Source organism: Rutilus rutilus (assembly GCF_951802725.1).
Source record: "Rutilus rutilus genome assembly, chromosome: 8".
NCBI lineage: Eukaryota > Metazoa > Chordata > Actinopteri > Cypriniformes > Leuciscidae > Rutilus > Rutilus rutilus.
Window position 1 is genome coordinate 22,763,059 of NC_140222.1, and position 13,505 is coordinate 22,776,563.

Genomic DNA, 13,505 nt, shown 5'->3' on the forward strand with positions numbered 1-13,505 from the left:
ACTATATCAGTATATTTATATATAATGCAATATCAATATATTCAAGTATTTTTACATTAATTAAATTGTATATTAATATGATAATAATAATAATAGTAAATTAATATATTTGGACTTATTATTATTAGTATTGATAATTCTCATTATATGACAATTTAATAACTAATTAATAGTAATTGGTCATTTTATTTTTATTGATAGTAATTAGTCATTTTAAGTATAACGTGTGTGTGTGTGTGTGTGTGTATATATATATATATATATATATATATATATATATATATATATATATATATATATATATATATATATTATTATTTTATTTATTTTATTTTTTTATTGGTAATGATTTTCTTAATTTTATAATAATATGATAATTTAATATAGGTTTGAAATGTGTGTTAAACATCTCATTAATTATTTTTTTCAGTCCTAAGAAGTGAATTTTTTGTTACATAATATAAATACAATATCATTATATTTTTATATTTTTAGGTTATGAATAATAAATTGTATTACTGACATTAAACATCACATGAATTGCACGTTTCAGTCCTCAGAAGTCAAAGTGAATTCTTTGTTACTTTAATTCATGTAATATTTATTATGTAAAATAAAAATGTTTTAAATGACTAGACTTCTGTTTCTTCTCCAGCTTTTTGTCGGGCTTTCCTTTCCGTACGAAGGCCCCGCCCCTCTGGAGGCCATAGCCAATGGCTGCGCTTTCCTGAACCCAAGGTTTGACCCGTCTAAAAGCAGCAAAAACACCGATTTCTTCAAGGGCAAGCCCACGCTCAGAGAGGTACCTCATTCTTCTTCATTTCTCATTTTTGCTGTTCGTCATCGGTCGTGTTTGACGTCCGTTTGACCTTTGACCCCAGCTGACCTCCCAGCACCCCTATGCTGAGGTGTACATCGGACGGCCGCACGTCTGGACCGTCAACATAGATGATCCTGCAGAGGTGGAGAACGCCATTAAAGCGATCCTCAGTCAGAAGGTACATCCACACATGCACCTTCTGATATTCTGTATGTCTAAAACTGCACAAACGCTCCCAGATAAGAGCTTATTCTTACCCAAATCTAACTTCATTTAGGCTTGAGCTAAATTTACATATTAAACATCACATAAAATACATGTTTTAGTCCTTACAAGTGAACTTGAATATAATATAATATAAAAAATTGTCGATTACTATTACATTATGAATAATAAATTAAGCATTAATATTGAAATTTGAAATAATAATATAATATAGGCTTAAGCTAAATGTACATATTCAACATCACATAAATTAAACATGCTTCAGTCCTCAGAAGTGAACGTGAATGTAATATAATTTGTATTATAAATTTAAGCAATACAAGCATAATATCAATTAATATTTTGTGAATCATGAATAATAAATTCTGTATTAATATAATAATAATTTAAGATATTTCTGTATTATAAATAATGCATTATAATAATAGTAGTAATAATAATATAAGGAATACAAGTATATCAATATATAATATCAATATATTATTTTTGTTTCAGTCCTCAGAAGTGAACGTGAATAATATAATATAATATAAAAATATTGTTTATTAAAAATATAAGGAATATAAGTATACATTACAAATGTTTTACATTACAAATAATACATTATATTGACATTATAGTAGTTTAATAGTGTTTTACATATGTTAATATAAATAATTTATATAATGTAATATCTAAAAAATAATGTTTATTATAAATATAAGGAATATAAATATAATGTAAATATATTACTTTTGTTTTGCATTGAATAACAAGATATGTATTAATATTGAAATGTTTCAGTACTAGAAATGAATAGTATAATATAATATAATAAATGAAAATAATAATGTTTATTATATTAAGTATATCAATATTTTAATATTTTGTTTTACAGTACAAATAATACATTATTTTTATTATAATATAATATTTTACATATTTTCTTATATAGTATAATGCATTATAATAGGAATACAAATATTTTTTTACATTAATAATAAATTCTATATTCATATATTGTATTAATCATTAAAAAAAAAATCATGTAAAGCTAATTATGATAATTTCAGACTACACCCTATTTCTAAATACTTTGAATTTGTTGAATAAAAAATATTATTTACTTCATTCATGAGCCATTTTTAAAGGAGTTTGTCAATTGAGTTTCTGTCAATTTTAGCACATTTGTCCCTCAACTATGTCCAGGTTACATATGCATACACAGACATTTACTTAGCTACCTAAATTAGGACATATAGTACTTTTTAAGCACAATTTACTTTATTTATGAATCATTTCTACTGTTCATGAGATCAGAAATGTCAGTTATGTCATATTTAGCTCACTTCTGCGGGCAGTAATGCCAACACGTTACATCTGCTGTTTTTCTTCAGATCGAGCCGTATCTGCCGTACGAGTTCACCTGTGAGGGGATGTTACAGCGCGTCAACGCTTTCATCGAGAACCAGGTACCTTTGACTGAATCTTAGTGGAAATATAAGGTGTGTGTGTTCGCGTGAGAGTGTGATGTGCTCCACTTCATCTGAAAACACACGGGATGACATTAGACTTGACATGCCTGTGACTGCGGTGTAAAGAGCGCACGCTCGATCGGTGTCTGTGTGCAGGACTTCTGTCACGGTCAGGTGATGTGGCCTCCTCTGAGCACCTTGCAGGTGAAGCTGGCTCCGGCAGGGAAATCCTGCAAACAGATGTGTCAGGAAGAGCAGCTGATCTGTGAGCCCTCCTTCTTCCAGCATCTCAATAAAGACAAGGATCTGGCCAGGTACACACACACACACACACACACACACACACACACACACCGCAGTTCTCCATCTGACAGCAGAGGGCAGTGTTGCATTTCACAGGGCTTTTATTGACTGTCTGCTTTATGATTATATGATATGATTTATGAATTCAGAATCCGTTTATTTGCTCCCGCTGAGATTTGTTGGACTTGCTTAGAATTTGCATCAGATTTTGACTCCTTTTCTAAACAACTTGGGTGTCATTATAAAAACCTCATATTTCTTTAGAATATTAATTTAATTCCTTTAATTTTTTTAATCATGTGCATATTTCTATATTTGTCTTATTTTGTAAATTAATGTGCATGATTATAATTGTTTTAATGCACAGAATTTATTTTTATTTTATTATTTTATAATGGAAATTGATTTAAATATATATTACATAAGAATGTATATATTGATATTTATGCGCACACATGTATATGTGTGTATATATATATATATATATATATATATATATATATATATATATATATTAATTTTGTTAATATATGTTTTATAATACATTCAAATATTTATTATGTTTTAATATTTAACTATAAATATTATTAGTTATTTTTTATTTAGTTTGCTTTTATTTATCATGAATGTGATTTACATATTTTAAATATTTTTATTAAATCATATATATTTTATAATGTTTACATTTTAAATATATTTATATTTAATTATAAATATTATATATAATAAAAAAAAAATATATATATATATATAAAATAAAAATTTTATATTTAAATATAATTATTATTAGATGCATATTTACTTTGTTTTCCTTCATTTTCCATGAATATTTTTTATATTTTAAATATGTATTTTAATGTTCTTAACATATTAATACATATTTATTATATATTTAAATTTTGAATATTTTCATATTTAATTATAAATATGATATGCATATTTTTATTAGATTTTCATTTATTTCGCATTAATTAAAAAATGATAATATCATGGTTCTGTAAGACCTTCAAATAGCACCATGTTATTACTATGGCACATAAAAACATGGTATTGCCGCATACAATGTCCAAATTAAACATGGAATAATCTTGCTGCACGTCTAAAACACCACGCCGTTACCATGGCGTCTGGCTAAAAACCATGGCACTGTACTTATTGGCGTTTCATATCTTCAAACGTTCTCTCTCTCCATTTCTTGCTGGCAGGTATGGCGTGGAGTGTAAGACGGTGGAGTCCGCCAGTGATATCGTAGTCCCCGCCTACAGTGAATCAGCGCGGCATTGCGTGTTCCAGTCCGACTTGCTGCTGTTCAGCTGCGCCGGGGCTCATCAGTCCCTCACGCGCATCTGTCCCTGCAGAGACTACATGAAAGGCCAGGTGGCGTTGTGCAAGGACTGCTTATAACACACACACGCTTCGGCAACCCCGTACGACCAACCAGGCAGTGTTCGAAACCCGCCGTACTGGACAGGACCGGACTGTTACATAGTGCAATGCGGACAGTGCCAGTGTTTTAATGTGCGGTGATGCGAATAAAGAAATCGGAGTAGTTCAACTCTTGTTTCATTCCTGTACACGAGCGAACGGAGACGTCTGGAAGTGAAACGCTGGAGTGCGGCAGCTCTCGGCTAAGAGAAAACGATCTTGCCGAAATAACGACGGATGGAGAGAGGAGAAACCCTTTTTTTTGTTGTTTTTTTGCTGGATTTATTTTTTGCGCGAACTTGAACAAGTTTCTGCCTGACATACTTGAAGCGGAGTGGAGGGAATCAGAACTCTACACTGCCACCTGCAGGCATGGAGGAAACACTGTAGTGACACTTATTACCCCGGTTTATCGTTCTGCTGTTTTTCTTTTACGTTCTGTTTTTCTTCTCTCTCTGAAAAACTGACTTTCATCATTGGACCAATTTTCCTAGTCTGACGACTGACTCTTTGACTGAACTTCATTCTTTTGAAGACTGACACTTGCAGTGTGTGTGTGCGCGTGTTTGTGTGTTGCGAGTACGGTTGTTGTTTTAAAGTCATGGGGAAGCGGACTTGTGAAGAAACTTCCCCAGTTTAACACTGTAACGGACACTCCACTTACTGGCTCTGTGAAATGACGCGTTCACATGTAAATAACAGGCGCTGAGACGTACCGCTATATTCTGCATGGTAGTTTATTTCCTGTGATGCAAACGGCAACTTGTAACAGCACATGCTAACACTGGGAGTTTCCAGTGTTGGTCACTATCCACGGTAAATATCGCAGTACTGCACCAGAGAACTGCCAGGTAAGATATTTTAGTGACACACACACATCGCAAACCAGCCAGTATAAATTAGAACACAAACCGGTTGACCGAACTAACTGTTAAAGGCACACTATGTAAGATTTTTGGATCAAAATATCCAAAAACCGCTAGAACAAAGTTATATATTTTGTTGATTTGTGTACTTGCGTTATCCCAAATGCTTCTAAGAATGTTTAAATCCAGAGAAATAAGCAGTTTTAACCAGGACAAGAACAGTGTCCGTGCGTCGCCTATCAATGACATCATACCCGCGTTACCCTCGATTTCCGCTTTTATTTTGTAGAAAATAACACCAAAGACGCTTTAATATATTATGTGTTTTATTAGACGGGTGAGAAACTGTTTGGATGCATTCATCGACAGAAACGAATCATTGTTATACAGCTCAACACAGTTAGTCTTATTGTTTAAATCTCGTTTTCTTGATTTACCGCGATTACCATGTTTACCATGCCTTATATCGATCTAGCTCACTGCGTAATAAAAGCTCCACTGCTCTCGTGCTCTCGTGTCTCTCATTAGCAATCGCTCCAGCGGCCTCGTAACGTTAATAAATCCATAAAGATGATTCCGCCAAATCGAGGCGTCATCAAGCCACGCCTTTGTTTCGAATAAACGACCTCTAGTGGCGAAAAATTACATAGTGTGCCTTTAAGGAAGCCGATTGAGTTCGACTAAATTGGGTCACTTTTTGCTACTAAGGAGTTGCATGCCAAAAAGCGGCTCAGTTTACCCCAAATATATGTGGATAAAGTAAATACCCAGATATTTCTATAAAATTTTATCTTAATTTGTATAAAGAAAAATATATCTGTATAAAAGCTAAGTGTACATTACTTGGATAGAATACGTTTCTCTTTTTCTTCTTTTTGTTTTTTTACTTTGTGTTAAAAACAGATTGGCCGCCTAGGTTTTTATTTGTTTTTTTAAAATGTCTATATTCTTGAATTTGCCTGAAAAAAAAAAAAAACACATCAAAATTATTACTTATTTGTGTTTTGGAATGAAAATGCACTATAGCGAAGATTTGACACCAGATATTACAACACACTGTAAAACTGTTTTAAAGTTTGTTTTTTAATTTATTTTGTATACAGATCTTTATCTCTGCCTGTTGATTTTTATGTGACTATTTATAGAAGAGAAAATTCTTTATAGAGGGAAATATTATTTATCAGACTAATTTAAATGTAAGCGCATATGCTTGTCCAGAGTCTGTCGCAAAAGAGCTAAATCATGTTTTGTTTTAAAAAATCATTGAAAACCATAAAACGTAAAGCTGTTAAATTGTACTTAACGTTATATATGAAAATAGTACAGCAAAGCATATCATAATTCCCTTTATTGTCGATACTCTGGACAAACATTGCGAACAAAGTTTAATTGCAAAAGCCAGCAAAAACCTCATTTGATGTTTTTATCCAATGTATGATTTCTGTAAACATTTGCACATTTGTAAATATAGATGGGTCTCTTCTAGTTTTCCACTCTAACTTATACGATAGATTTACGTTTGCGTTTCTGCTCTTTGTCGAAATCTACACGTTTGTACGTAAAACGATGGTCTTCAGCCAAGAACGATGGTCTGTTTCCTCTCGTTACATGATGTGCCTTCTGATGGTTACTAGAACTGTCTGGTTTGTTTTCTTTTATGAAATAAAAAACGTTGAAGGCGTAATGCTAGCTAGCTAAAAGCCGAAATAGTAGTTGAATAGCTGAAGTAGAGTCGGCATTTAGCATACAATAGTTTTGCCAAACGTTTGGTGGTTGTTGACACGCAAAATCACGTAAAATCACGCAATCAAACAAATATATCTTGTTGACTAACATTTGGTTTACAGTATGAAGGATGCCACCGTTTCAAAAGTGTTTGTACAGCTTAGCTGTAGCTATGGTCTTCATATTAATGACCGTCTCAAACGTTTTAAGATATTAGATTAGTTTATTGAAAATCGTGGCCAGTAATTCTTACCTGCATGTGTATTGGAAAAAATTGGAATGAAACCCAAATTATGAATGGAACCAATTATTAATTTTTTTTTTTTTTTTACAATTGTTCTGGTTTACTTTGCTGTTAATAAGTCACTTTTATTTTGTTTTAAACTGAAATGCATTCACACATCAGACTAATTTGTAAACTGTTATTAAATTGTGTTACTTGTTATTATTTGTGTGGGGGTGGGGGTGGGGGGGGGGGTGATGGAAGATTTAAAGACATTCAAAAAATAAACTGATCGTTTGTTTTTCATTGATTGAGGAATCAGTAGGATATATCTTTATTTTTCAAATAAACTTTTTTTCTGTGACAACAGACATTTCTGTGTAAATATACATACTCCACAGCAACATAGTTGTATATACATTCATATTTCACATGACATTCGGATTCCACGACGCCCCGGCGTGGATTAACATCGGCTTTTGCCTGCATTTGTTCGGAGTGATGTGAATTCAGTCTTAAACGAAACGATGGCCCCCAATCTCGGCTCATTATTTTTGGGTCTCTGTTTGAAGTCCCCGGCACACTTCTACGTGTGGTTTTAGAAACTGTGCGAAGGAAAAAAGTCCCATTTGCTGGGGCGTGTGCTTGTGACTAGTACCTCTGACAAGGGCTCAAGGTGTTTAAAATGTCAATAAAGAACAGGGCGGTAAATTCGCCTGAAAAACAGTTCTCCAAAAGCAAACGTTAAAGCAGAAATGTGCTTTTCACCTACAATCCAACTACGAACTGCCACTGTATACCACATATCTAATCTGACTGGCTGTGACGGCACTGTTACGTCCATCTGCTCCGCGGAGCTCCGATATATTAGCTAATTGCTACATAAAATGCTTAGAAACTTGGCTTGTCCCAAATACACATTTAAATAGCCAAGTTTCAAGGCAAAACAGTCTATGTAATACTTCAGAACTTCTAAGTTCACATCATGAAGGGTCAAGTCTTAAGGCTTTGTTACTGCGAGTAACGTAACGTTAAGCGCGTTTGTGCGCCGTTTAATAATTACAAGTTTCACCAAAAGCTAAACGCGAGGCTGGATTAAGCTTTAGCAACTGAACCGCACAGAACTTTACTGTTTCAATGGAGTGTGAAAGATGAAATGACAATATTCTAGCAAATGAAGCGTTTCAAAAACGGCACGTTTTCATTCTAATGACAGCAGTTGATTTGTAGACTAGTGCTCTTTAAGTATTGAAAGTTTCTTCATGTATTATGACATTGACGAGTATGTTACAATAGATTTTAAAGTATTAGATATGAAAATGCCCTGTTTTGTTGAGTTATAGTATACATAAGTCCATGTAGACGATCAGATGGCACGTTTTAACAAGAAAAAACGAAACAAATTTTAAGTTTTAACAACATGAAGGAAAAACTCTGAGCCATTTTTAATATCTACAAAAATGTAGTTTCACAACCTCTTTCAATTTATTAATTTGACATTTTAGCTCAATTATTTTGGCATAAATTTGTGCACTTTCAGAATGAATTACACTTCTTTTTGTATCATATGTTTGGCTTTTCTATTGTGAAATGTGATTGAAATCTAAGTTTGAATGTAAAAGTAAATTTTTTTGGGAAATTGTATGTTAGACAACTAATGATTCCTTGTTTATTTATTTAGTTCATTGAATGCTAAAAACTAAGTCTTCAAAACAAGACTAAAAACAAGCTAAAATAAATACTTAAAACAAACTAATCAAAAAAGACAATCTATGTTAAGTTTACCTGATAAAACTCTCCCTCTCCCTATAACCTGATTGGTTGAAGATGTTAAAAAAAAATTCCTTTTTGATAATCTGCGCAAATCATACCTAAAATAAATCTCGCCCCGAGGCGATTACGAATACCCATAAATCCTTTTCAGAGACGGTTAACGGAATGTGATTCTGGGTTTTAAATATCAAATTGGTTGCCACATTCTGAGTCGCCTTGTTTCAGCTCCACGGCTCATTGCCTGCTCGAACGATACAATAATACACATTTTATATATGTAATTGTCAGTTTTCCCTTTCAAATCCATATTTACAGGGGGAGTTTGTGGTTGCGTTTGCCCTGAGGCAAGGAAAAATGTGTGTGTGTGTTGTGTTTTCCCACAAAATCTCCACAAGAGTGTTTATGTGTGTTGAGTTGTCCAGACTCAGAATCCTACTCGAAGCGCTCGTAATTTCTCGTCTGCCTGACGCGCGGGACCATGTCCTTTAACAACCTGATGAAGAAAGAGGAAGAAATGCATAAGTTCACTCATTTTCATGTCAGACCAGAAACAAACGTAGTAAGTTTAGAGGTCAGAGCCATGGCCTGGTGATTAGCGTATACGCATATTGCAATATTAAAGGGATACTTCACCGATTAGCATTTAGCATTAAGCTTTGTATCAGTAGAAACCCGGTAGTATTTTCGAATGACCGTGCTCCCCTCCCTCATGTCCCGCTAAGACGAGAGATTTCTGTATTGTGTGTCTGGAAAAAAAACTCAGATGACGCAAAAATCGTAATTTAGCGTCATCTGAGGCTTTTTTGTCCAGAGGCGAGAGACTACAGCCAGTAGGAGGAGCTCGTTCCGCATGTCTTCAACCCGCCCATAGGGGGATCTCACGATAAAACGGCGTCTTTTCAGTTTCGAGTCGACTAGTAGCCTAGTTGTATCATTTCTTCCGATACTGGCTTCTGTACGCGGTAGGCGTGGCCTCGTAGGGCAGCGAAGCAAGTGCATTCTGGGAGTTGTTGTCTTTCATCCACATGAGCCAAAAATACATTTTCTGGCTTTTCTCAGTCTAGAAGGCACCAACCTCTAAAATAATTTCATATTTCTACTACATAAATGACCCAATTTAAATACTCATTCATCTTTCCAGCGGTGAAATATCCCTTTAAATAATATTACACTTCAGTGTTCATGTGGACAATTAGCATGTTTTAACAAAGAAAAAAATTGACGTTTCAACAAAGTTGGTTTAGCTAAAAAACATTTTCACATGAAATTTTATTTAGCATCTAAAAAAATTCCATTTAAACACCTCTTCAATTTATTAAATGGACATTTTAGTAAAATTGTTTCGACATAACTTCAAATTGTGCACGTTCAGAGCGGTTCATACTTCATTTTCTATCATATGCTTGGCTTTTCTATTGTGAAATTTTATTAAAATTTCTATTTGGATGTAAAAATGAGAAATTGAAATTGCATGTTGAATTTAAAAATTAGAAAGTAAAAAACAATAATTTCTGCAGCTGCATGGTTTATAACATTTAAATCCTGTTAATTTTAATATTTAGGCCTCAAGACATGATATTAAATTTAAGATTTATGTATTTGAATAGCCTATAACATTTCCGTCCATTTGGATTACTCAGTTTTGAACATAAACGCACTAATAAACTTAATGTGATACATATTTATCAGTGACACATTAATGAAATAGGTAAAAAAAAATTCAACAAAAATAAATAAATCGTACCATAGTTTATTATACACTTTCCATCTATTTGATTTTATTTAAAATGCATTTATTCAAATTGCTTAGAATCAGCATAAATGTTCCTTGTGAAAACAATTACATTTATTAAAAAGTGTAAACAGTTCAAATATGGCTAGACGTGGAACAAGCAATTTACAGTATTGGATTAGTTCAAATGTATGAGATTGAAACAAATTGGATTTATTGAAGATAAATATATGAACCGGGTTATTGTGCATTAAAACACATTCAGTTTATTAGTACTATTACAGAAATCTTTCATTTATGTATGACTGACATATTTTGTGTTAAAACTAATACAATTGGTTAGAAAATGTATATTAAATATTTATATTTCAAATACATAAATAAAGAGTAAATAGAACACCTATTGGCCTGTAGGCCACAATGACAAGGCTAAACTCAGCAGGTACAGCGTTCGACTTCATAACCTCTCAAGGACGAGCCTGTCACTTTAAACGAAATGACCTTTGCTTACTGGAACACTGTGTGCTTTTGGGCAGGTGGAACTTTACAGCTTATAGATTTACATTTGCACTTAAAGTTCTGTCAACAAGTCATGTGCCGTTCGATTTTCAGTGGGAAATGTTCCAGGTGATGTTACGGTTGGGCTTTGCAAACAATTCCCCGAATGTTTTGTGTGTATGTGCGTGTTACGTCTTCATTTCCATTACAATGAGTCAAACGCTAATTACGCTCTCTAGGCTAGTGATATTATAATATTCGCTTGAAATTGTGTTAGAGAGCATCGTGTGCTATTTAACCAGCAAAATGCTACATAATTAGTGTCCCTTTCAGAGGCTTTAGTTAAACCCTTCGGCATATTTACAGTTGCACCAAAGACTAACAGTCACGCATGAATCCCTCAAGTGAGCGAGAACATTATTAAATGACTGTTTATGAGACAGCTTTGTGCTATAGTGAACAAACACGGCACAATGTTTGTACTGATGTCATTGGTGTATAATTATATATACCTACTATTTATATACAGTGCAATGCATAAGTGAATACACCCATGCTAAAGTTGACTAAAAAGAGGAATAAAAAATCATATTTTGGAAATTGAACTTAATGCCTTAATTTAAAAAATTAGGAAAAATCCAACCTTTAAGGACACCAATTTTCTTTGTGAATGAATAATGTATCGTAAATAAATAAATGTTCTTCCTTAAAATACATGGTGCATAAGTGAGTACACCCCTATGTTAAATTCCCATAGAGGCAGGCAGATTTTTATTTTTAAGTATTTTTTTTTATTAAAATAGCCCCACATCATCACATAGCCTTCACCATACCTAGAGATTGGCATGGGGTACTTTCCATAAGATCATCTCTCAATGCAAATCAAACTAGCTTTTAGGCTAACTGAAATAAAACCATGCCAATCTCTAGGTATGGTGAAGGCTATGTGATGATGTGGGGCTATTTTAATTCCAAAGGCCAAGGGAACTTTATCAGGATGCATAGTATCCTAAATTTTTTTTAAAAAAAAATACTTAAAAATAAAAATCTGCCTGCCTCTATGGGAATTTAACATAGGGGTGTACTCACTTATGCACCATGTATTTTAAGGAAGAACATTTATTTATTTACGATACATTATTCATTCACAAAGAAAATTGGTGTCCTTAAAGGTTGGATTTTTCCTAATTTTTTAAATTAAGGCATTAAGTTCAATTTCCAAAATATGATTTTTTTATTCCTCTTTTTAGTCAACTTTAGCATGGGTGTATTCACTTATGCATTGCACTGTATATATTTATTTTTGTTTCAGTTTTCATTTTAACTTTAAAGTTTAAAGTTTTTGCTGTTGTTTTTGTTTTTTTAAATGGTTTTTAGCAAAACTAAACTTACTAAAACTAAAAACGTAAACGTTTTTTAGTTGTAGTTTATTTACTTTAGTTATTTTGGTACTTCAACTAAACGAAAAGTTTAAGTATTTTATATTTTATTTCAGTTAATGTTTATTTTATTTAAAGTAAAAAAAATGTTTTGTAGTTTTAGTTTAATTTAACGATAATAACCATGGTTTGTGTATGACTATGGGTACGTTTACACGACAACGATGTACTAAAAAAAACTCACTTTCAATTCTTTTACTTTTTCGATTTTTGCGAATTTCTTTGAATGAAAGATCAAAAGGATAAACAATGCAGATTTATTTTTACAGCCATCTTTGATCATATTTACCAATAATTCTGACCACAACTGTATAGACTGAACACATAATACGAATTTGCGTTTTTTTTTGTTTACATGGAGACGATGTCGGTATCGTTTTCAAAAACTTGCGCTTTGAAACCAAAATGAAAATACAAGTTTGCATTTCCAGGCCCGCACAACACCTTTGTTGTGTTACTTTTCAGTAAACTAGCTACAAGAACGAATCTCTTGGGAGTGACACAATGTTGTTGTTTTTTAGTTTTTTTTGTCTTTTATGGTTGAAACTTTAAATGTTAAAGTAACATTTCCATTTTTTTTACACATAAAAACTACTCAAAATGTACTTAGTGCACCTTAAAGTTTCATATTTGAGTTTGATTGGGACTCTTACTTGACTCCGTAGGCGAGAATGATCAGTCCGATCAGAACCCCCATGGTCCCGTCCAGGAACCAGACACTGGGTTCGTGTTTGAACACCTCGGCGCTGATTAGGATGGAGAATCCCATGACGCCTCCGACTAGGGAGTTAAAACCTGAAAACGAATAATTACGTCAATGTAAAAATATCAGAAAGAGCAGCGTGAACATTCTGCTAAATCTATTCTTTTGTGTTCTACAATTTTCTTCTTTTTTTTGCAAAACTTGCTATTAAACAAAATGATTCTTCATCTTTACAGATTATAAATCTTCTTAACATTCTGTAATAAGATGATCAGTCATCTGATAACTAGCAGCAGTCCTGGATGTTTGGACAGCTGGT

General features: G+C 33.0%; 2 protein-coding genes across 4 annotated transcripts in view; one reads left to right on the forward strand and one right to left on the reverse strand.

Annotated features, from left to right (window-relative positions):
• Window positions 1-4,357, forward strand: part of mgat5 (alpha-1,6-mannosylglycoprotein 6-beta-N-acetylglucosaminyltransferase) — a 64,801-nt gene extending 60,444 nt beyond the window's left edge. For both annotated transcript variants that reach the window (XM_084415617.1, XM_084415618.1), the window contains exons 13-17: window positions 656-802; window positions 882-998; window positions 2,422-2,496; window positions 2,656-2,813; window positions 4,008-4,357. In XM_084415617.1, coding sequence (XP_084271743.1) covers window positions 656-802; window positions 882-998; window positions 2,422-2,496; window positions 2,656-2,813; window positions 4,008-4,206 — 696 coding nt within the window. In that variant the 3' untranslated portion in view covers window positions 4,207-4,357. The remainder of the gene's footprint in view (window positions 1-655; window positions 803-881; window positions 999-2,421; window positions 2,497-2,655; window positions 2,814-4,007) is intronic.
• A 2,988-nt stretch (window positions 4,358-7,345) lies between these two features.
• The window catches only part of tmem163b (transmembrane protein 163b), a 35,853-nt gene continuing 29,693 nt past the window's right edge, over window positions 7,346-13,505 (reverse strand). For both annotated transcript variants that reach the window (XM_084415621.1, XM_084415620.1), the window contains exons 7-8: window positions 13,137-13,278; window positions 7,346-9,307 (exon numbers count right to left, since the gene is read on the reverse strand). In XM_084415621.1, coding sequence (XP_084271747.1) covers window positions 9,247-9,307; window positions 13,137-13,278 — 203 coding nt within the window. In that variant the 3' untranslated portion in view covers window positions 7,346-9,246. The remainder of the gene's footprint in view (window positions 9,308-13,136; window positions 13,279-13,505) is intronic.